This window comes from Penicillium hispanicum (assembly GCF_028827665.1).
Source record: "Penicillium hispanicum strain IBT 35686 chromosome Unknown utg000005l_segment0_segment0, whole genome shotgun sequence".
Classification (NCBI taxonomy): Eukaryota; Fungi; Ascomycota; class Eurotiomycetes; order Eurotiales; family Aspergillaceae; genus Penicillium; species Penicillium hispanicum.
The window spans coordinates 952367-975567 of NW_026623197.1; the positions used below are offsets into that span (position 1 = coordinate 952367).

Genomic DNA, 23201 nt, shown 5'->3' on the forward strand with positions numbered 1-23201 from the left:
TTGCCAACTTGCGGATTGAGGCTAATCAAGCTGGTTCTGGTACTCGTCTTCGCAACATCTCTCCTCGTGGCCATGTTCCTACCCCAGACTTATCGCGCCATGGTCTGGAAATATCACCCACGCCAACCCCGAATGGGGGTTGATGTCCGTGAAAGGGCAGATAAGCCCGGACGAGGGCGAATCACCGTCCACAAATGCGCGAACTAGCGAGTGCAAGTTGATGCACCGCGTGCCGTGCCATGTAACTCTACTCCACGTGCCTAACTGTGGTCGCACTAGGGCACAACTGCCGGCCTGTGAATGGCTTAATGGCTTGCAGAGCCTTGCGAAGCTCAGACCACGAAGCTTAAGCTAAAAACGCCGGCTTGCGTGGGGCGGACGCGCTTGGCGGCGAAGGACGACTGGAGACGAGAGATGAATTGCTTCCGCAGGAACTCAGTTGCGGTCAGAGCCACGCGATCAGCGTGGGAAAGATGAGCAATCGGATGGGGCGCGAGGGAAAGAGGAAGGTGAGCAAAAGGAGATCCGACGGAGGAAGCGTGGCTTGAATGAAAGAGAGAGAATTCTTGGTGCTCGGGGATTTGCTTGTTACGCGGAAAGGCTTGGCATGTCGCCTTGGCCGCTTCGTTATCTCTTCTGCGCTTCTCATCTCGGCGAGTCCGCTAGCTCGAAGTATCCCGTCCACCTGGATCCTGCCTCATCAGACGATGCCCCCGACGATAGACGGCTGCAGCCGCCACTCTGCAGATTTCTGGACATTTTTTAGCGCTGTCACTATCGGTGGCGTTGCCAAATCCAGGGACTTGATCGGCCTAGATTGGACATCAAGGAAATGACAGTTCCAATGGCGCCATTCGATTGGCCAATACTTATCACTTGCCTTTTGATATCTTTACTTCTTGCTAGCCCTGTACTCCATCCCACTTGGTATCTGGCTAAGACTCGTTGATCCATTGCGACGCTGGAGTGGCACCAGGTTTCCAACCTGATTCACAGAGATATTACTCTATCATCAACCTTCCATTATCATTGGGATCCCTCCATGTTATCAATGCTCCCAAAACTGGATATAGGAACACCGCCAAGCCATAATCTTCGCCCCTGGCGTGGCGAACGGCTCCAGTGGTCGGCCACTCCCCCCGTCCACGTCGCATCTCGTGCATCCCCAACCTAGGGGGTTCCGAGTCGGCTCAAAGAGTGCAACTATCACGATTCACCAACGTGCAGGATGTACGTGTAGCTGATTAGTGCTGCCACAAGATAACTTCCGGTCGTACCCCGTCCCACGCTATATACGCCGCTACCCGCAATGCCCAAACCGACTCTCGAAGCTTCACACAGACATCGAATTTGCAAGGTTACCCCCGCCTTGTGGGAATGAACCTTGACCACCACGTTGATCCATCGTCGACCAGCGTGTTTACCAGATCAGGCATGCCGGCGGATATTTTACCCCGGTTCCGCCAGTTCTTATCCTCCCCAATCCATCACCGATCCCGCAAGTAGCCGGCCACCAGAGTCAACACGCCATCCCAGATAACTCTCTCAAGGCTGTCACGTCTGACCAAGCTGTTCGTCCACCTGCCCATACTCACTCTGCCACCCTGGAGCTGGAGGGTACACGGCCCCTCGAAAAACCCGCAGGTCCTCCCCCTTGCATCTCTGTACACCCCTAGCATGCACCCATATGATCCTGTACCATCACTGCGCCCAACAACACCCCGATCTCGTCTCCCGATCTCCATGATTGGCCCACAACTTTCACTCAACCCAGTGTCAGCTGCGACCCCGGATGGCCCAACGCTTTCCAAGTCCGCGGACCGAGCGTCCACCCACCCACGCTTATTGGCGGAGCCGCGCCTCTCTCCACATCTTCCCCAGACTCGCCTGTCACCGAGTCGTACGGGTTGGTCACCTCGGTCCCAACTCTGAGGCATCCGTGGTCGCGGGTATCGTGGCGGACATGGCAGACTTGGCGGGAGCTGGTCTGGGAGTCCGATCGGCGGGTCATGCGTGGCGTGTAGGCGGACTCGTGCTGTTCGATTTCCTTTCTGGGGGATGGACTCTCGGCGTTGTCCTCTCTTTGGAAGGCCAAGAACATGCATACGACATCCATGCGGTTCTTCGACACTGTGGAGCCGATCGACCTGACAGGGAGTGGGGCAGATCTGGGGTGCATTAAATGCAATGACATTATTCACTCGAGCGATCGAGGGCAGTCTAATCATCATGACATGTGTGAAGTGGCAACGCGCTGATCAGACACGAATCAAGGCAGACAACAAGAAATAGCATGACCACAGAATCCAACGTTTCGCTCGGCCGCAACAGAAATGGAAAAGGAAAAACGAAAACGAAAACGCCAGGCAATGAGAATGCCAGCACTGCGCCTCCCCAGGGGTCACGCGTGTATAGATAGAACACCAGCCTTCACGAACACAGAATATCTCATCCCGCTCACCGCCATCTACCACGCGGCGTGGCCGCCGTCCATGCGCAAGTCACTGCCCGTCATGAAGCTGCTGGCGTCGCTGAGCAGGAAGACGGCGGCGCCGCGGTACTCCTCCGGACGGGACAGACGGCCCAACATGTTCTCCTTGGCCCACTGGTCGCGGCGCTCGGGGAACTCAACAAACAGCTTCTCCAACATGGAGGTGACGATGTAGCCCGGCGAGATGGTGTTGACGCGGATGTTGTACGGGCCCCATTCGGCGGCCAGGTTGCGGCCCAGCTGGAGGACGGCGGCCTTGCTGGCGTTGTAGGCGGGACAGATGAGACCCTGGACGAGCGTTAGTTAGCACCGGGAGTGGGATGACGTGAATGGAAAGTTTGGGGGTACGAGGTGGGGAGGGAATGCAATCTGGGGAACGCCTGCACGCCCTCGTCCCGGACAGGGATAGGACGCAGGACACGACAACGAAACCACGCGATCTCTCAGAAATAAAGACACGTCTGCAGGGGGGGGGGGGGCTGGCAACGTACCCGATTGACGATGGTGCCGCTCATACTGGCGATCATGGCGATGCTGCCTCCGTTCCCAAAGCGAATCATTTGCTTGGCTACGGCCTGAGCGGTCATGAACACGCCCGTGACGTTGACCTCGAACATGGTGTTGCTGTCTTTGGCCGAGTACTCCAGCGCGGGCGTCTCCTGCTGGATGCCGGCGGCGGCGACCAGGCCGTCCATGCGACCCTCCGCATTGGCGATGCCCTCGATGACGCTGTTCAGCAACTCGGTGTCCCGCACGTCGATGCGACGGTAGTGCAGCTCGGTGCCCAGCTCCTTAGCGCGCTGCTGGATCTCTGCGAACTCGGGAGCCTAAGGGATGATGTGAGCGCGAGCGATGTCAGGTCGAGTAGATAGCACATACCGGCTCCTCCAGACGGTCCAGTGCATACACCTTCGCTCCCGCTTCGAGCAGGGCTTCGGTCTGGGTCAGACCCAGACCACGACCGGCACCGGAGACGAGCACCACCTTCCCAGCCAGGCTGAACTCGGGCATTCTGGCCTTCTGGCCCAGCAGGATGGGCTGCTGGGTGTTGGGAGCGGTGGGAACAGTGGTAGTTTCAATGGAGACCGACATGATGTATAGTGATGGAAGTAATTAGAGTGGTAGGTGGGTAAGTATAGTGTCGTATAACCAGTAGGGTGGAAGTCGTGAACAGTCAAGAGTGATTAAGATATTAGAGAGAATACAGATGATTCGAATGCCATCCTCACCCATGGACAGCGACGAGCTTTAAATAACCGTGGCATCGTCGACTCCAAGTCGTGCAGGGTGAAGGGGGTCTCGTGAACATGAAGAGCCTGGAGGAGAACCCAAAGAGGAAATCCAGAACTGGGCCAGAATAATCGAATAACCGAATACTCGAATAATCATCCGCATCCTCTTACTGTGGAACGGGAGGGTCTGGGCTTCCCCGGGGAATGCGCTGGCACAGCCTCTTAACGCTCCGTGGGCAACCATCGTACAAGACCCCGAGGACTTCCCACCGTCTTTCCCTTTCCACAGTCCCCCATCCTGGAGACACAATCATTCCGACGCAATCGGGGAGAGGTTGACATTGAACTCGACGTTTTGCACAAATCAGAACGTACTTTTTTTCTGCAATCCCTGTCGATGAGCAGGAACCGGAGTTAGCCACGCTGATCGGGTGCCTTATTTGGGCAAGCCGGGGCCCCAGCTCGATCTCGGCCGGGGTAAAGTACATAGAGGTACATCCATCCTACGCAGTTCTATGCTGACGATGGAAGTACCTGACTTGTAGGACGCCACTTGGGGCCCGGGGCCCAGGTGACCAGCCCGGGGAATCCGGGACTGACGAGTCGATCGTCTCGAATCCTCTATGGATCTCTGTGGATTTCTCTATTCCTCCATTTATAATTCTCAACCCACTCAGGGCTAGTCATGTGCCTCCGACATGCGCATTCGCATTCGCCAATGGCTGCCATTGCATCCCGTGGCTGTCGTGTTTCTGGAGATGAAAACTCAATGCGCCCATTAGTGCTACTTTTAGCTCACCAGGATATTATGCTCTAACTCTCGGGCCCTGGATATTTCCAATTGAATGAACTCAATGGAACACAAGGCGTGGTGCTGATGGGCACACCGACATACTCTAGCCCGACCACAAACGACCCAACCAGCCGATCCCACGCCCGGTCTCGTTCTCGAACACCGACAGGGGCCACAACTCAGGATTCATGATACACGATGCACCACGCCGAAGTGCCGATGCGCCGGGCCGCATGACCAGCAGACTTTTTTTTTTGTTTGGCATGGACGTTGACCTACTCGTTCGGGAAAGCCCGAGGATGCGCCCATCAAGCCGGGCGTTGGCGGCGATCTACTCCTCTGCGCCAATCATCCATCTCCTCTGGTTCGCGCATCCGCGAAGGAGCAACAGAGAAATGTCAGCAATCTGATCTTCTAGAACGATTCCATCGCCCTGGATCATTCCCTTGCCTCCTGTGCTAAGCCGTCCTGCATTCCTAGTCCTGGAAAACCAGCGTCGAGCCCCTACCCCTGCTGCACGCCCGCCGACGAGGAGAAGCTCGAGAGATCAGCGATACACACGCCGCGCCAACCGCTCACGGTCCAGGCCCGGCCCGATCGAGATCGTGGCTCGGGTCATGCTGGCCTCTACTGTGTCTTTTTTAGGGTTGTATCTGTCTCTCGTCTTCCTCCCCTCTTGTACCAGACGTAGCCATCTAGGCCCTCGATGTACACTCCTTTGTCGAGCAACGCTTCAAGGTCATTCACGGGCTACCGTGTCACACTTTACTTTGTGCCTTACCAGGTTCCCAACTGCTGCCCGGCCCGCTCCCTCGACAGGAGGTATACTCTGTGAGAGTAGAGGTATGTACTTACTATAGTTACATACTAGGTCGCTGGACCCTGTATGTATGTACTTAGTATTACAGCCAGCGACTGCAATTGACTCCGCGGAATACCCGATCCGGATCCACGTTCCCGGCGCTGTCGGTGACCAAGGGCCCATCTTCCATATCCATGCCCCATCCTCCAGGAACCCGTTAGCATTTTGTGTGTCTGCGTGACCGCCAATCCCGCGGCAGTTATGGAGCTTGTCCGAGTGGTGCGACCGACCGGGAGGTCAGTGGAACTGACACTGACACTGACACTGACAGTTGTACACCTTGATTCACAGATCGGGTGTCTCCCGATCAAGGGATACGCTAGACAAAGCACCACAAACAAGTACATTGATGGCTCCCACTGGTCCTCGGGGTATCTCCGGTGCGACGGCGGTTGTCCTACATGGATGGGAAGTGCCTGGGATGTCGACGCTGGGACTGGTCGCACTGCATACGACGCTGAAGCTGGCGGGTGAAAGGTATCTGCAACTGCCTTTTCGGCTTCATTCGCATAGGCATACTCACTGCACAGCAATCCGTGTCTGTCATGACTAGGAATAGCCTGGGATATCCTATTGAATAAGAGGTATCTGACTTGCTTGAGAGGGCTGTAGTGACTCGCTCGGCCTGTGATACCCATGCGAGGGAGCATCTTGGAGGCGGTGTCATTCTGGTGGAAGGTAGAGAGCCCCTCTAAATCTGCGTGATGAGCCGAGTCCGAGGGATGCCCTGTTCGAGATGATGAGAGGGGAGCATGCAACATGTGCTCTGGATGGACAGTTCGTTCATCCCACCATGAGGTTCGCAGAACTGGAATAATCAAACCAGATACACAGAGATAGGATGCGATGAGATTCAATATCTGGCCATTGGCGGTCTCGACCTCCTGGATGATCTGCTTTGCATTGGGACTTTCAATGGCACCTCAATGCGAGAGACAAATCAAGGAGTGATTCAAGCGCCTAAGTGAAAGTGGCTGGAAGAGCTGTTCGTATCACCGCCCTGTCGATCTCAGCAGCGTCGACCGAACAAAAAAACAGCTGGGCAACTCCAAGCAAAGTGAATTGGCATGTGAAAAGGCCTTTTTTATGGTCGCAAAATGTTGGGATCCTCCGCTTTCACATGTCAGTCCCATCGCAGGCGTGGGGGCGGATCCACGGCGGAGACTGAAAGATGAAATGCTCCATCTGAGGATATGCTGGAATCTGGAGGACACGAGAGGTCTTTCCGCTTTAGCCGCAGTGTCTGCAGCCCCGATCGGCATCGACAGAGATAACCACCAGTGACAGGCCCGAGACTGGCAGCGTGGACAGCATCGAATCGTGGCCCGCCATCGTGTCGGATGGGGATAAGTCGGGGAATCCATTGGTTCTGATGGCGAACTCTATAAGTCCAAGGTTCGCCCACTAGACAGGATCCAGTTAGCGGCAACGTGCGAGCTGTGCGCTCAACAGAAATGGTGGGATGCGCGTAGTTCGCCAATTCCGGTTCAAACGGAAAACTCGCTGGCTTCACCTCTGCACTTCTGCAACGCTGCGACTTGCGGCAACTTTCCATCCTCTGCACGCCTCGTCCGAATCCCCATTGGACTGCGGCGCCCGATCGGTCTTTTCCATGAGCTCCGATTTTCCCTCGCGCTTGTTCCCCAGTTTCTCAACTGTCCTTCGCAATGGCCTTCATCGATACCGCAAAGGACCTTCCGGCCTTGTTTAAGCAACAGGTGCTCTCGACGCCTGATGCGCTCGCACTGGAGGATGGCTCCACGGTCTACACCTACGCGGAGCTCGACCGGGAAGTCGACGCCCTCGCCAACCGCTTGCGCCTGTACGGCGTCAGCCGCGACACGCTGGTCGGCGTGCTGCTTCCGCGCAGCGCTCACTATGTGATTGCTTGTCTGGCTGCGCTGCGCGCGGGAGGCGCATTCCTGGTGCTGGAACTCGCATACCCGGCTGGCCTGCTCGCCGACGTGATTGACGACGCCCGCCCCGCGGTCGTGATCACCCACCGCGCGGAAGCCGGCCGAGTCAAGGCCGCTTGTCCGGTGATCGCCTTGGACGAGACCACCGAGATCAATGGATACGCCAAGGACCCCGCCCCCTTGCCCGCAGAGGACGATCTTGATCGCCTAGCCTTTGTATCCTATTCGTCGGGAACCACGGGGAAACCGAAAGGAATCGCCAATCCCCACCGTGCCCCCGTGCTCTCCTACAATCTCCGATTTGCCGTCCAGGACGTGCAGCCCGGTGACCGCGTGGCATGCAATGTGTTCTTCATTTGGGAGATGCTGCGCCCGCTTCTCCGGGGCGCAACAGTGGTGACTGTGCCGGACGAGGTGAGCTATGATCCAGCGGCCTTGGTCGATCTACTCGCATCAAAACGGATCACCGAGACTCTGATGACACCCACCTTACTAGCCACGATCCTTGCTCGCTACCATGGGCCTGACATCAAAGCGCGTCTGCCCGATTTGCGCACTCTATGGCTGAACGGCGAGGTTGTGACCACAGATCTGGCCCGACGCGCTATAGATGCTCTGCCTCAGACTCGTTTCTTGAACTGCTATAGCGCCTGCGAAACACATGAGATCGCTTGTGGTGACATCCGTGAGATGATCGATGACTCGCTCTACTGCCCCGTTGGTCCTCCTCTGGACCCATCACATAACTATATCCTCGACGAGCGTGGGCAGCAGGTCGATGTGGGCGTGGCGGGAGAGCTCTTCATCGGTGGAGATCTGCTTGCGCGCGAATACTTGAATCTTCCAGAAGCCACCGCAAAGGCATTCACGCCCGACAAGTTTGACGCGATCCCGGGCGCTCGCATGTACAGAACAGGTGATCTTGCACGCAAGCTACCCTCGGGCCTGCTTGAGATTACCGGTCGCGTCGGGGCCATGATCAAACTTCGTGGATATTCCGTGGTTCCCGCAAAGGTTGAAAGTGATATTTGTCAATATCTGGCTGTGAGCAATTGTATCGTGATTGCGCATGGAGATGGGTTGGAGCGGCAGCTGGTTGCATATGTTGTGGCTGACACCGAAGCCGGGGATCGCCCGGCTGTGGAGGTCAATGAGTCTGGTCACAGCCCGGCTGCACGCCGTGTCCTCGAGGCACACCTCGCCCACTACATGATTCCCGCCCTCTGGGTGGTTCTCGAGAAGCTGCCTACCAACGAAGTTTCTGGGAAGGTCGACCTTAAAAGCCTCCCTCCTCCTCGCAGTGCCAGTCCTAATGGAAACGGGAAGCCGCTGGACAAAGATCCCATCGGCATCAACGACATTGCCGCCATCTGGGCAAATGTCCTCAAGACGTCAAAAGCGCTTCTGAAACCTGAGGATAACTTCTTTGACTTGGGCGGCCACTCGTTGTCCTTGGCTGATTTGGCATCTAGACTATCTAGACACTTTGGTTTCCGTGTTCCTATTCCCAGTCTCGCGGATAATACGACTCTAGCTGGCCACCTGGCTACCGTACGCGCCGTTAGAGATGGCCATACAGCCGCTGTCCAAGCGGATCTTCCAGCAGTCCTGCTTGCTGACTCCACCTTGGACGCGGATATTAAGCCGCCGCCAAACACAACGATGACCTCCATCACCAAGGCAGATACCGTGCTTTTGACAGGCGTGACTGGGTTCTTGGGCGCCTTTCTACTGAATGACTTGCTCGAAAACACGTCCGCTCGGATTATCTGTCTCATTCGATTCAGCGAGCCAGAATCGGACGATCAGGCTGGTGGAGTGGCTCGGATCCGCCGTAATCTTCTGGACTTTGGCCTATGGCGCGACACAATTATGGAGCGCGTTGAGGTGCTTCCTGGAAATCTCTCCATGCCTCAATTTGGCCTGTCATCAGATGCATTTGATGATCTCGCATCTCGGGTACAAGTCATTGTCCACGCCGCGGCCACGGTGAACCTAGTCTATCCCTACGCTGCTCTGCGGAAGGCCAATGTCAATGGAACCAGGGAGATTCTTCGGCTTGCGTCCAAGGGTGGCGCGACTGTGCAGTATGTCTCCACCAACGGTGTGCTACCCCCATACCCTCTGGGAACCCGTGGGTGGTCTGAAGACGCGATGCTGGACATTGAGTACGTGCCCACGAACTTGCTTGACGGGTACGGCCAGACCAAATGGGTTGCCGAACAACTGGTTCTCAAAGCCAGCGAGCGTGGACTGCCTGTGAAAATTCACCGATGTGGCACTATCAGTGGGCATAGCACCACAGGCTCTGCGAATGCCTGGGATCTGCTTACAGCACTTTTGGTCGAATCGATCCGGTTAGGCTACGCCCCAGACGTGAAGGGCTGGCGCGCAGAAATGACGCCGGTGGATTTTGTGAGTCAGTCCATCGTTCACCTTGCTACGCATGTCGGGAGCGAGGCAGACCAAACGGTCTACCACCTGGGTGATCCCGACCCGATTGATACCCGTTCTGTTTTTAAATATCTCAAGGAACTCGGCTATCCCACTGAGCTGCTCCCGTGGGATGAATGGGTCGCTCTCTGGCAGGAGAAGAGAGGCTCCACCAAGGGAGGAGATGGCGCATTTACCGTCGATATTCTTCGCAGCGGCATGCCGACGGTGGAGTTCCTTCGCGGCATTGTCGTCCTAGATAACGCAAAGACGAGGCCTTTCCGCGCGGCAGTCGAACGCCCTAAAGTGGACGGTCTGTTGCTCGAAACCTATGCCAGGCATTGGTTTGCCCGAGGCTGGCTTGATCGACCCCCATCCCGCCGCTTAGCTCTCAATCGGTCTTCCACCACAAAGCCCACTTCGCGAGGCCCGCTTAGCGGAAAGGTCGCGGTAGTGACCGGTGCTTCGTCCGGCATCGGTGCCGCAGTCGCTGCTGCTCTCGCCAGCCAGGGCTGCGCTGTCGCACTCGGTGCGCGACGCCTCGACGCTATGCAGCCGGTCAAGCGCACCGTCGAATCTCTCGGGGTAAAATGTATCGCGCGGTCCACAGACGTGACGAGCAAGACACAAACCGAAGCGCTTGTCCAAGCCGCCAACGAAGAACTCGGCGAAGTGGACATCCTCGTTGCCTGCGCCGGAGTCATGTACTTCACCATGATGGCCAACACGCAAACAGAAGAATGGGAACGCACCGTCGACGTGAACTGCAAGGGTCTCCTCAACGCTCTCTCTTCCACCGTTCCGGCCATGCTCGCCCGGGGCCGCGGCCACGTCGTGGCCATCTCCTCCGACGCCGGTCGCAAGGTCTTCCCCGGCCTGGGCGTGTACTCGGCCAGCAAGTTCTTCGTCGAGGCCACCCTCCAAGCGCTCCGCCTCGAGACCGCTGGCACTGGTCTCCGGGTGACTGCTATCCAGCCCGGGAACACGTCCACCCCGCTGCTGAACATGTCTACCGATACCGAAGCTGTGAAGAAATACGGGGAGCCGTCTGGTGCGAAGATCCTGGATCCCTCAGATGTGGCAAACTCGATTGTGCACGCGCTTGTGCAGCCGGAGTATGTCTCTGTAAATGAGATTCTGGTCGAGCCCCGTGATGAGCCGATTTGATTGCTCTTGGGAGTTGGTTTTCGCTAGATTTCGGGATTATAGCTACCATAGACGTCGGTTTGTACGAATTTGCATCGAACATACAATGTATAGAATGTATAGAGTTGTTTTCAGCTTCGTGGTGTCCTTTCCGTAGGATTTGTACCAGCCCAGAGGACCCTTACAGGAGATGAACAGCTTTATCCAAGTACTAGAATGCAACCTCTTCATTTATCTTCTGGTTTGAAACGATGTGGCCTGTTTAGATCCCTCAAGCTATAGCCGTCCTCGGAGGCTTTTATCAGGATAGAACTATATGATATCTTGTCTATATGATTAAGTCTGGTTAATTGTCGAAATGTACATTTTGCATGCGAGTCCTGCTGAAGTCAGATCCGTAGAGGGACGGGGTCCCCTGGCGCTATGTGTGATCTTTCCCCCATCATCACACATCGTTAGCACAAGACCAGCTCTTAGAGCTCGAGTCGTTATGAATCGCAACTCCAGAGGCGTATAGGCCCAACCCGCACTAGACAGCGTCAGCCAAGAGGGAAAGCAGAAAATAGACGGGGAAGACCAAGCTCACGATGGCGCAGGAAATCGCAAAGACCCCGATATTGCAAATGGTCAAGAATGCCTTCTTGCTGTTCCGGAAGTACTGGCCACGGTTCATATGGAACCAGAACACGGCCGGGAGGCCGACTGCGCGGGATGTTAGAACCGTTCGGACGAGCATTGCGAGTGGAGGGGAGGAGAGGGAGAGGCAAATCATACAGCTGAACCAACTTCCAAAGAGCGCGCTCTAGTCGTCATTTCTGGATTAGCCTGCGTTCTTAGTCATGGGAGACGGGGACCGCCAGACGTACGATGAGACTCAGTAGGTCGTTGAATACGGGAATCGATTCGGCGACGACCCAGGATACGACCCAGACTGCGAGGCAGATGGCAACCCACGAGCCGATCGAGAGGAAGCTGCGGCTGTGCATTTTGTCGGATCCGCGGAACAGGCGCACGTAGATGTACTTGCATGCGACGTGGCCGAGGACAACGCCGGAGAGGATGGTCTGGAAGGGTCAGCGAGGATTCATAGAGTGTGCACCACAGGTAGGTCGATTGGATGAGGGATTTCGGGACTCACGGTTGGAATGGCAAGGCCCCAGGCGATCTTGCTCATCAAGGGACTCAGCGACAGGATGGCGGGCGACTGGACATCGGGTCCCACGTAGCGGTAGATGATGAGGGCGCTGATCAGGTACAGTACTGTGTCGATGATCTGGAGCATTGCCAACGACTTGTTGAAGGTCCTAGGGTCCTCTGTCTCGGACATGAAGCCGAAGTATGCAACGTGGGCGACTAGAATGTTGGTTGTCGGATTAGCTCGGCCCAACTAGGCCATATCTCATGGGAATGGGGCTGCTGATATCGAAATCAACAGTGTTTTCCCACGTACGGTAGGCGAAAATGATATTCGTCACTGCCAGGAAGCCTTCGCGGAAGCTAACGTTCGTGGTGGCATGAATCGGGATGTGGCCTTTACTTTCGACGCCGGCGGTGATCATGGTGAGCACTGTCGCAACAAAGACACTCAAGAAGGCTAGAATCAAGTTAGATGGGCCATGCAACTGAGAAACTTTCATCCTCTGCTCTTAAGGTCTGAAAGGAGTACTGACAAGCAACGGACATCCAGTAGACCTTATCCATAGTACGTGGCAAGGCACCCAGGAAGCAGATAACCAACCCGACGACACCGAAGACCAACGTGCAGGTGCCGTGATTGGTCAGGACATTCATCAAGATGTTGAACATCAGGATATTGCTGGCCATGAGGAAGATCAACAGCAGGAGTTGGCCGAGGCCTAGCAGCTCGCGACCAAAACGGCCCATCAAGAGCTCGCCAGCATCACCCATGCTGTGGATCTCAGGGTGACGGAGCTTGAATTGCCCAATGACATAGCCCGTGTACCATGAAAGAGCGGAGATGAAGATAATCATAATAGCAGCGCTGGGAAACAGTGTTAGCTGGCATGCTAGGAGAAAACTAGTTCAGAGGGGAGTCCATACGGAACCATTCCAAGGGTAGCCACTGCAGATGGGAGAGAAAGAATTCCCACCGAGACGTTCTCTGCAATCATGACTGGAATGGTCGTTAGAAAGGAAAATTCGTATGGTGCACAGGAGCTAGCAAGACTCACGCATTCCACAATGCCTTATGATATATGATTAGCCTTTGAACAACTTGAATCCGGCAATCTCGAACAGGTACTCACCACCACTTCATGGTCCGATACTTGACCTCTGCCGTCTCTTCATTGCCAAAGGGCTCCAGGTCCTTTGCAGCGAACGGTTTATCGTTCCCATTCTGGAAGGGTGCATTTATGATGCCCTTCCCATCAACCACATATGACTCCTCGTCCCTCATGATGGGCAGTGGCTCTGCTCGGCCCTTGTCCAGGTCGAGACTTGTAGGGGATTGCAGCCCGGATGAACAAAGCGATGCGACTATGCCAGCGTGGACCACTATCACAGCGTTTAGAAACCAGACTTTCTACCAAAATGCGTGTAATTTACCCCAGTCCAGCCAAGAAAGAAAAATCTGAAAGGGCTCCGGGCAATGTATGTGGAGCCTTGCGTGTTTCCCGCCTCTTCCCCGTTCCGGCGCGATGGTCTCGGCGTGCCGAGCGCGGTGCCATTGATGGGAACCGGTGCATGCTGCAGACTACCAGGTCGGTAGTTTCACAAACCCCGACTCAGATGCACTATTCAGAGTTATCGGAATCTTATTGATGTTGTGGCTGATCGGGATGCATCCTGGTGCCGAGACTATGATTGGACCAGTTGCCGGATCTCTGATGGTTGGCTAGAAGTTTCCCGCCGTCGGGAAACTGCAGGTTCATTCGTCAGGTTATTTTTGGTCTTATACATGCTTGCTATTCTGAAAAGCTGGAAAAAGTGCAGTGATATCAATAATGATACTGTGAAAGGAATCGGAGGTGATACCTGTGTGGAAATAGAAAGGAAAAAAAAGAAAGCGCATCTCACAGGACTGGAACTGCGGGCATCGTAGTGTCATCTCCAGAAAGGCCACTCGTCTATTACTTCTCAAAGTCAAATGAGTGATACTTACCAAATGGATGTATTTCTATTGTTGAAAGGGATCATGGTTATTCATAATGACATAGAACCATACTGGCAGGAAACATGGACGTGAACAGGTTATTAGATAAAACACCCCAGCTAATCCCAGACCTTCACCAAATGACAAGTAACTTGCACCATCGAAAACTCATCAATAGGTCAATTTTATGTACAAGGATGCGCAATCCCACAACCCTCTTTTGGAGATTGCGCAAAAACCCACGGTAGGGTGTTGGGCCATCTCTGACCAAGGAAAAAACACTTTGCTAGATCCGCAGGATGGTATAAGATGACTGATACAAAAATCCGGCCCAGGACCCAAATAAATGGAGCGAAATCGAGGCAATCCAATAAGAGAAAAGTGAGAAGAAGGAAGAAAGAGACAAAGGTAATGCGTTCTCCAAACCAGAAACGCCAGATAGCCAAAATATCGACATGAAATCTTGAAGAGTCAGCGCGAAATGGACGTCGCGGTCCGCAGGTCATGCTTCCCGGTATCCCCAAATTCGCCTCTGCTCGTTCACCCACCACTTCCCGACCTTCTCGGCATCTTCAAGCCAGGCTGCCGGTTCCTTGCCATAGTTGGACGCTACTTCGTCGACAAGGTCCGATAACGTCCATGCCTTGGTGGGGTGCTGCTCACCGGGGTCGTCGCCCAGGTGGGTGAACACATACTCGAAGCCTTCGCGGATCGGAAGGACGAGGCGGTAGGGGATATCGGCAGCCATGACGGAAATCATGGAGCCACCGGCGTTGATCAGCCCGAAGTTCCAGGCGGAGTGGCTCTGGGCCTCGTCGTGGCGGTGTGGTGGCTTGGTAGCAGGGATGAAGGGGCGGATGAGGGATTGGCCTTGATACTCGGGGAGGAGATCAGAGGCAATCTCCGCGTCCCGCTCGTCGAGGGAGTGAGATTGGACGAGGAGATCGAGGATGGTGGGGATGATAGAGATGGAAGATGCGTTGGCCGTGATGTCGATGCGAGGCATGTGTGGGTGTCGGAAGACTAGAGGAACGCGGAAGTTGCTGATGTGTCCGTTCTCATAGGTGCCCGTCATGTCCTTATTGTCCTCGCCAAAGGCCTGGCCGTGATCGCCCACGATCACGACCAGAGTGGAGTTGGCAATGCCGGCATCGTCGAGCATGCCCATGATGTCGCCAAGCCAATTGTCGACGAACCGCACAGCATTCAAATAATTGTTCATCGAGTCGTGGTTGACACTGCCCTGGCTACCCATATATTTCTCCATCTCGAAATCGTCCGGGGTGCCCCATGGGTGGTGGGTGGTGCTGGTGATGTGCGACAAGAACACGCGTGTCTTGTTGTTCGCGGCCTCCCAGAAAAGATCGCGTATATACGGCCTGAGCTCGGTCTCGGCGTATCCGAAATAGTTGATTTCCTGCCCCTTGGCCCGGTACTTGGACGTGTGAGAATCAAGGGTCTTCTTGACTACCTTCTCATTGAATCCCATCTGGTCGTTGAGAATGTCTTGACGGTCGTAATTATCGGTGATGGACTGCATAAAGACCGACTTCCATGGGTTGCGCACAGCTTCGGGCTGGTTGTTGGTGGAGCGTACATCACGCTCTAGGGATGCCTTTCCTCGGTTGAATAACTCGAACAGCTGCGGCAGACATGGCTGGTAGATCTCCAACGATGTTTCCTCCAGAAGGTCGACAGGGAGGGGATAGACACCACAATGACTCCCCAGGACGCTTTTGAACGTCAATGAGCTCCCCGTAACGGCTCCACGCACATTAAGTCCTCCCATGCCTGCCTCGGTGGTATCCTGCCACCGCGCATGGCTCAAATCGACCTTCTCACCCCGACTATCCGTGGCATACTCGGCCGTCAGCATTTGCGCGACAGGGGTCATTTTCACCAGACGATCAATCGCTGCCTTTTGTTTCTTCTCCGAGTGAGAAGCAAGCAGGGAGTCGAACAGAGGAGTGCCCTGCTGGGCTGGGAACAGCTCCTTGCGCCCGCTTTCGAGGGTCAAGAGCACGACATGCTCAATTTCCACCGAGTGCTCCTTGAACGCCTTCTGCAAGGGCTTGTAGATCTCGCCGCCCAGATTCGAGATCTTGAGCGGATCATATTTGGGGTTGAAGAAACCCATATCTTCGCCGGCGCCATTGCAAATGGAGTAAGAAATATTGTCCCTCTCAGCACGCTCCTGAGGACTGATATCCCAGCGGCCAAATCCAGTCGGTGGATCTCGTGGCAGCCATGCAGGTCGCGACCATTTCTCCGCAGTCGTAGTCATTTCCCACAGTGGAAAGTTCGCCGCCGGTGCGCGGCAGCCTTCATCAGTGACGGACTTCTTCGTGAATGCATCCAGGAGGGTCAAAGGCAATGCCCCCGAGAGGTGGTCGTAGGGCACCGAGGGTCGCGAGGCCTCCAAGAACAATAGTGACACGCAAACGGACACGATGATAGCGATGCGACGAACGGAGCGTAGATCGATCGAGGCGAACCATGATTTGTCGGGCATCGACAGAAGGGTATAGCGGGCCTTGTATCCTCCCGTGAATAGATCCCAGATCGCCTGCAATCCACGACCGGTTAGATGATAAAGCTGCGCATGGACCAGCCACGCGATGAGGCCCAGCACGATGGCCGCTGCGGAAACGGTGGAAATGCCTGTCAATAAGATTTTCATGGCGGCGGGATCGTTCATGAAACTACTGCTGGCGGCCCAGGCGACTTCGCCACCGGTTTGTATGAAAAAGCCGAATTGAATCGAAGAGGCAACCCAGGTGACGAGGCTATTCATCAGTCAGTTTTCGCAAATTCTCGTTCTGATCCCTAGGGTCCAGCAGTGACATACGCCAGAAGCCCGCCTAGACCGGTCGACACCCATTGTAACCTTGTCTCCGGCGTCGGAAACTGTAGCAACACTCGCGCAAGTAGGATGACCAGCAAGTCTGGCAGAATGAGCGTGGGCGAGTAGAGAACGAAGTAGAGGAATGGTAACGATTCAATGTGCAGGCCAATGTGTAAAGCCTTCGAGGCTAGGCCACTCACAGCGAGCGCCGAGAAGAGGAAGGGAGTTAGGGGCGGGAGGTAGGCGAATGGCGACATGGCGAACTCATTTCATAATTGAATCAAGGCCGAGAGAGCAAAAGAAAAAAGAAAAAGTTGACGAAGGAGAGTGAGAGTGGAATGGAGGGTGAAGGAGTGGAAGGTTGGAATTGGAATGGGCGAGATAAACACACGGGAATGCGTGAGCGTTGAGGGAAAGACAAAAGAACCGGCGAGACAGGCTATTGGCAGCAATCATTGAATCGGTTCGTGGAGCAAGTCGTCCTATAGTTATGTACCACACACGTACACCCAAGCGTCTTCAGGCGGGATATATTAGTCGTCGCCCGGATTCCCATGGAGGATGAAACTGGGGGCCCCGAAAGGGCATCCACGCACGCGACTGGAAGCCTGTCTCGCTCCTCTCCATCTTCATCGACTCGCAATGACTTCAGTGGAGCCCAAGGCCACCGGACGTCGCGGAAATTCGCCTTCTGGCTACTGGTTTGTCTCACCTTTCACCTCTCACGTCCCACGGCGGATCATGGCCCTCGAACCGATCACCATCCGGGCGATTCCAAGCTTGCGAAGCTTCCGGGTGGACCCTACATCGTTCATTGTGCATCGGATCTCTTCATCCTGCTGCAACCTCCCTTAGTCAAGCGCCACAATGTGATTTGTTCGACGCGAGACCTGACACTGAGACACCTTCCCTTCCGTCATTGTAGGAACTCCCTGCGGCGAAAGACCCAGTTCGACGCCCTTTCCTTGGCTCGGGTCCCTGCAGACAAATAGCGTTGGAAGACTTCGCGATGCGCTAACATTCACAGAGAACGAAATCCGGGGAAATCCGCAGCGCGAACCCGTTGCGGATCCGAATTCTCGAGGCAACACTGAATCTCCCGAGATCCTCCTCCACGCGTCATTCAGGCGACAAGGCGCCCAGGTGGCCTGATCAATGGGCATCGCGAGCCCTCAGCGGCCCTGATTCAAGCCCCGACGCGGACGGGGGAAAGCACCACATATTTTTTGAGGCCGGCAAGGATCGTCAGGATCACCAAAGGGCCTCCCGTTAACGTGATTAACCCTTCGGAATCTCCGATCCGATATGAGCCCTGTCGGCCTGAGCGATCGACTTCGATTCACCGTGCTGGTCCCCATTTTTCCAGATAGGGTAGGTCGTCTGGTGTTTCTCCGACTGAGAACCCAACGGAGCCACTGCTGTTGCTCGCGTGGGAAACTCCGATCCATGTGCAACGAGACCTGGAAACGGAAGGCCTCGCGAGCATGGGGATCACTTCCCATGCTGCCTCGATACTGAGTCGTGAGGGATGCGAGAACCAATTCCTTTGAGGCTGCACGGTAAAAGGGGTTGGGCAAGCAGTGGACCTGGCAATGCAGTAGACGAATCAAGGGGCTAGATGGTGGGAGGATCTTCATGCCGACTGTCCAGAGGTGCTGGTCCTGCCAAGAACCCGCCAGAAACCCCGGGATCTATACTGCGCTCAGTTTAGCTTCCAAGGTTATTTGGGCTCACTGCTTACGCCTCGAGATTCAGATCACCATTTCCTCTCTCAGACCGTCAACCTAGGTCCCTTTGGCTGATGCTGTCGATATTCCTGATACCTTCTGGAATATGACGGGACTCTGATCTACGCACTCAGGAAATAGGAGCAATACGTCCTTGAGAGACACAGTCCCTCGTCCGAATTCTAGAGTACATTGAGAAAAACTCATTTTATTTCTATCGCCATGCCATTCCCATATGAGGGAACTTTTCTCTGCAGTTTCCTCATCAACTATCGAGTCTCCCAGGGCTGTTCCGCCTGTGAAGCGCAACCAGTCTAATCTATGCCCCGTCTATCCAAACATCTAGCTATGCACGCCCCACCAGATACCAGAGAGGATAGCAAGGGCGAATATTAACAGATTAGAATGGCACATTACAGCCGATTCTTGAGAGCGCCTCGCGTCTGCACGGTCTGCGCAATTCCATCCCCCCTGAACCCCTTGACGGCCCCTCTCGATCACCCTTACTCATCTCCTGGTTCATATTGAACCTCCTCTGCAACGGTTCAATGTTGATGTCTATGCCGATGATACTCTCCAAAGAAAAACCCACAGAAGACGCCGAGCATCAGAGACCACGCGAGCGGCTTGTCCCTCTGTACCATAGCCCCAACAACTCGCTGATGCGACTGGTCCTCCATCTGCTTCCGCAGCAATATGCCCGCTTTGTCGGACTGGGAGTTGCAGTGCACGGTGGTTCTGCTTTAAGCCTAGATGGGGGCGATATTGACAGCCTCCCCGTGTTCTTGTCATCTCAGGATCTATCATTCGTGGTCGGCAGATGTCGCTGACTCTCTGGGGACTTTCATGTAAGTATTCATCCTGTTCTAGGAAGTTTATTGGCCAAATCAGAATAAGCTCGGCGCAGAATCCTCTCTGTCCGATTTTTGAGCGACCGACCTGATAGGTCGCATGGCATACTCTATAAATAGTACGTCACTCTTGAAGCGAAATGACATGGGTTGAGGAAATTGAACTATTGGACCGTTTGGGTGGCCATTGGATTCTACCTGGTATATCACACAGAAGCCTGGATAACCCTGTCTCCCGACGAAGTGTAAATGACAGATGTGAATGATACTAAATCTAAGAAATTTCTTTGAAGAGTTTCCATTTCCATCTGCTATAAATCACTGTAAGGAAAAACCCGACGAGAATTATAGGGCGGATGTCAAATTTCCTCCCACATTCTCAGGATGACATGGGGAGTCAGTAACACGCCAACAGACACACCTGAACTCCAATTGCATCCTTGCATCAAATCTACCTCCACCGAGATGAAAGTACAACTGAAGCGCCAGTATCACTGCAGAGACACCGATAAGTTAGTCCTGAGGTTTATTCATCAAGTTGATTGGACATCTTCTCACCTTGAAGATACGTATCCCGACATTATCGGGTCACGGCGGGATACTGGCAGACAGAAACTGTAAAACATGGTCAGATAGTCAATCTATGGTGAACACAGCAGCCTTGGGTTGTCACTTCTTACTCTGGTTGCAGGATCAAGTCCCACCATGGACCGCCCAGTCTCTTGCCGAGATAGAATATGGGCCATGAACCCTCGTGTATCACATCAGGAAATTGATAGATGTTGAAGAATACCTGGACTGTCACGTATTCGAAGGTAATATTCATCTGGCCAATCTCGACAATGTGTGCCATTTGCCACTGCAGGATGAACGGGTCGATGAACTCACCGACAGATCTGATACAGTTTGTTAGGTCCAACTCCAGTTTAGAGATGAAAATGATGATTTCGAATGGGCATCGTGCATCTGTGTCAAAGATTAAGGTGTTGACGCTGTAGGTATCCATCTGAGAGAGGTGACACTTGCGTGACTCTGGGCATTGACAGCCTGCAGAGGAACTCTAAAATGCTTACAGCTAGAGGCGTAGGTACCTAGATATATAACCGCTTTGGAGTCACGACCTAGGTATGATCCTCGGTCTACCCGATAAGTCTGAGGCATGAACAATGGATATTGAAACTGACTTGGTAGCTCAAAGGGTATACAGATTCCATGTAAGAGCTTTGTGACATTAAAAGCCAAAGAAACATTAAGCAGAGTGGAACATGTCCCATTATCTGAATAGTGAATGGTAGACATCCCATATCAAAAAGAATAAGTACTGTACAGTTACCGTAGAAATACACCTTGAATCACACCCGACACCAGTGCAGCAAAGACCATTGACCAGAATATCGTGATATGGATCCATGAATAAGAACAATCATGCAACCCGAGACAGCAGCCCCTCCTTCCCGAGCCGATCCATAACACCCGGTTTTAACCTGAGAAGTCTTTCAATCTCCCCATTTTGGAGCCCTTGCTGCTCACGCATTGACAGAGCCTGCTGGATGGTCAGGGCATCCAGGAACTGACGGCCCGAGAAGCTTGGGAGTCCGATCTGCGAAGACTCCTCCTGTGCAGCTTTGTTGATCCGTTGCCGCGCTGTCACGACAAGCATGGCTGGGTTAGAGGCGGTAGGGAAGACGGTCTGCACGTTGCTCCGGTTGAAGGTGCTGGAATTCGACATTGTTGGATTTGGATTGACGGGACCGATTGTGCGAAGGGATGCAGCGAAGTCTGGATCTCGACCATCGAGATCAATAGCTGGGGGATATAGTGTTAGAAAACTGATCGCGAACCAGACAGACTTCTCTCATGGCAGTGCCAATCGGCAGTCCTCTGGAGGTGATAAATGGTCGAGGGGAGCCTACCACTGGACTTCACATCGGATGGCTGTTCTTTAGAGTGATACGTTGGACCCTGTGGTCTTGACCCTGATGTCTGAGCTGGAAAAGGAGTGGGCGCGGGTGTGGGAATGTGTGTTCGTGATGGTGTGTCGGTTGTTTCCTTGATTTCTTTCGGGGTCGTCGAAGGCGGAGCTCGTGGAGGGGGCGCAGGCTGCTTGGGGTACTGGCGCCGTGCAGCTGCACCAGCAGCCGACTTCACGGGCTTTGAAGCAGTTGAACCCATCGAAAGGAATGTGGGGAATGGAAGTTCGATCTGGTTGAGGTGGTGAGGCTTTTTGCGGCGGAGATTGGGGGAAAACGCGGAGGTCCGTCTTGGCATCCATCGGTGCGATTCTGGCCACTTAAGTGACGTCAAAATATAATCAGTTGCATGCCACGCTGCATCGCGAGACTTCTACTATCTGAGGCGAGAAAAGGGAAGAAAAGTTTAAAGCATGATTTATGCGGGATAAAAGGAAGTCATACGGCCGAGAGTAAATGCATGTGATTGGATACATCTAATGTCTAGCTGTTTAGGGTTGCAAGTTACCATGAGCGCGAAGTAAATACGTCTATACGGGCCTTTTCGAAAGCCCTCATGTGAGTGGGATAGGTTCTTTATATGGTATTATTCACCTGAACATGTCGATGTGAGAAAGCTGGATATCATCATAGCTAAGATACAGTACCACGCAAGTTCCAAAGGCCAACTCGTGGTGAAATTTTCGAGAGCTCAGCAAAACGTGAGTGCACTAATTGAGAGTGGATTCGTATTCATGACACTCAACGCTGACCAGCAAGGCGACGGCCTTGTACTTCGCCCAATGCACGGCTGCCGCTCACGAATGCGACCGCGCCAACCACAGCAGCAGCGGGCAGAATCTGGAACAAGTTCCAGGAAGTATAGTAGAGGACGAAAATACCCTCAAAGGCAAACAACGAGCCAAGGAAGACAGCGTGAGGCAGGGGGGCCGACTTGAGGGCGGTCGAGAGGTGATTGACATTTGCGCCGAGGAAGAGCCACTATTTCCAATGTTAGCCAGGTCGCTGGTGACTTGACAGAGAATTCACTCACCAAAGCACCTAGGACTGGGAGCGTAGCGCCGACCATGGCCAGGAAGGCCAGTGTGATCACAACCGGTGGGCTTGTAGGGGAATCCTTGAAGATATGGTGGATCTCGGGCAGCTTGCCGTATCGCGGGACGTCGGCAGTCGGTACGGGAGCGTCGGGTTGGCGCTTGATGGATAGCTTGAAAACAGAGCTGTCGTATGCCTTAGAGCTTCCAGGAGATCCGATCACAACTCGAGCATCGACAGGGTCTGGGAGGGACAGGAATTGAACGGGGAGCTCCTTCTGGGTCTAGATCCACGTGTTAGTTACGTGTCGCGGGAAGCTTTGGGGATTGCATACCAGTTCCACACGAGATTTGCCATTCTCCTTGACAGTAAAAGGATAAGAAATGTCTAGCCCTGTCTGACTATCCTGCAACAGTAGGAAAGCCTGGTGTGGACGCTTCGCAGAGTTGCCTTCTTGAGCTGTCAAGCTGACGCGCAATGTGTCGGCGCCAGCGAGGGAGATGGGTTTGGACAGGGGGTTGGAGGCAGTGAACCTATTGCAGCCAGCGGTCAGCTTGTGAGCACATGAGATTGATCATGGAAGGTCATCAGTCATACTGTTCCTTGAATCCTCCATTGACCCCGGCACCCTTAGGTTGAACTGCCACGGTGGCATCAGTGAAGCCCCAGGTCGCAGCAGCAGCAACAGGAATGGCTGCTGATGCCAGCAGGCAGAAGGGAACAATGGCCTGCCACAGATGCATTGTAAAAGGAGAAGGCAACAATACTGATGGTGGAGGGGGAGG

The 23201-nt window shown here is 54.2% G+C and overlaps 10 protein-coding genes across 10 annotated transcripts; 3 read left to right on the forward strand and 7 right to left on the reverse strand.

The window, feature by feature from the left end:
• Positions 1 to 1765: 1765 nt before the first annotated feature.
• On the reverse strand, positions 1766 to 2101 carry N7459_005811 (uncharacterized protein; the record flags this gene model as incomplete). The annotated part of the gene is made up of 1 exon (XM_056944995.1): positions 1766 to 2101. One exon carries the CDS (start codon positions 2099 to 2101, stop codon positions 1766 to 1768), a length of 336 nt encoding a protein of 111 aa, XP_056799330.1.
• A 366-nt stretch (positions 2102 to 2467) lies between these two features.
• N7459_005812 (putative short chain dehydrogenase) lies at positions 2468 to 3583 on the reverse strand (the record flags this gene model as incomplete). The annotated part of the gene is made up of 3 exons (XM_056944996.1): positions 2468 to 2779; positions 2983 to 3318; positions 3371 to 3583. The coding sequence occupies 3 exons, from the start codon at positions 3581 to 3583 to the stop codon at positions 2468 to 2470; spliced, it is 861 nt and encodes a 286-aa protein (XP_056799331.1).
• Positions 3584 to 5579: 1996 nt separating this feature from the next.
• On the forward strand, positions 5580 to 5852 carry N7459_005813 (uncharacterized protein; the record flags this gene model as incomplete). Its single annotated transcript, XM_056944997.1, has 2 exons — positions 5580 to 5614; positions 5702 to 5852. 2 exons carry the CDS (start codon positions 5580 to 5582, stop codon positions 5850 to 5852), a joined length of 186 nt encoding a protein of 61 aa, XP_056799332.1.
• Positions 5853 to 7045: 1193 nt separating this feature from the next.
• N7459_005814 (uncharacterized protein) lies at positions 7046 to 10894 on the forward strand (the record flags this gene model as incomplete). Its single annotated transcript, XM_056944998.1, has 1 exon — positions 7046 to 10894. One exon carries the CDS (start codon positions 7046 to 7048, stop codon positions 10892 to 10894), a length of 3849 nt encoding a protein of 1282 aa, XP_056799333.1.
• A 424-nt stretch (positions 10895 to 11318) lies between these two features.
• On the reverse strand, positions 11319 to 13292 carry N7459_005815 (uncharacterized protein; the record flags this gene model as incomplete). Its single annotated transcript, XM_056944999.1, has 8 exons — positions 11319 to 11402; positions 11460 to 11675; positions 11740 to 11937; positions 12012 to 12226; positions 12324 to 12467; positions 12544 to 12875; positions 12935 to 13051; positions 13141 to 13292. The coding sequence occupies 8 exons, from the start codon at positions 13290 to 13292 to the stop codon at positions 11319 to 11321; spliced, it is 1458 nt and encodes a 485-aa protein (XP_056799334.1).
• Positions 13293 to 14490: 1198 nt separating this feature from the next.
• Positions 14491 to 17090, reverse strand: N7459_005816 (uncharacterized protein; the record flags this gene model as incomplete). The annotated part of the gene is made up of 2 exons (XM_056945000.1): positions 14491 to 16774; positions 16837 to 17090. The coding sequence occupies 2 exons, from the start codon at positions 17088 to 17090 to the stop codon at positions 14491 to 14493; spliced, it is 2538 nt and encodes an 845-aa protein (XP_056799335.1).
• A 297-nt stretch (positions 17091 to 17387) lies between these two features.
• On the forward strand, positions 17388 to 17985 carry N7459_005817 (uncharacterized protein; the record flags this gene model as incomplete). The annotated part of the gene is made up of 2 exons (XM_056945001.1): positions 17388 to 17754; positions 17861 to 17985. Coding segments are annotated over 2 exons (369 nt in total). The 3' UTR covers positions 17863 to 17985.
• Positions 17986 to 19965: 1980 nt separating this feature from the next.
• N7459_005818 (uncharacterized protein) lies at positions 19966 to 20417 on the reverse strand (the record flags this gene model as incomplete). Its single annotated transcript, XM_056945002.1, has 2 exons — positions 19966 to 20026; positions 20092 to 20417. The coding sequence occupies 2 exons, from the start codon at positions 20415 to 20417 to the stop codon at positions 19966 to 19968; spliced, it is 387 nt and encodes a 128-aa protein (XP_056799337.1).
• A 417-nt stretch (positions 20418 to 20834) lies between these two features.
• N7459_005819 (uncharacterized protein) lies at positions 20835 to 21140 on the reverse strand (the record flags this gene model as incomplete). Its single annotated transcript, XM_056945003.1, has 1 exon — positions 20835 to 21140. The coding sequence occupies one exon, from the start codon at positions 21138 to 21140 to the stop codon at positions 20835 to 20837; it is 306 nt and encodes a 101-aa protein (XP_056799338.1).
• Positions 21141 to 22122: 982 nt separating this feature from the next.
• N7459_005820 (putative oligosaccharyltransferase subunit ribophorin II) lies at positions 22123 to 23159 on the reverse strand (the record flags this gene model as incomplete). The annotated part of the gene is made up of 4 exons (XM_056945004.1): positions 22123 to 22362; positions 22415 to 22699; positions 22751 to 22949; positions 23014 to 23159. 4 exons carry the CDS (start codon positions 23157 to 23159, stop codon positions 22123 to 22125), a joined length of 870 nt encoding a protein of 289 aa, XP_056799339.1.
• Positions 23160 to 23201: the final 42 nt, after the last annotated feature.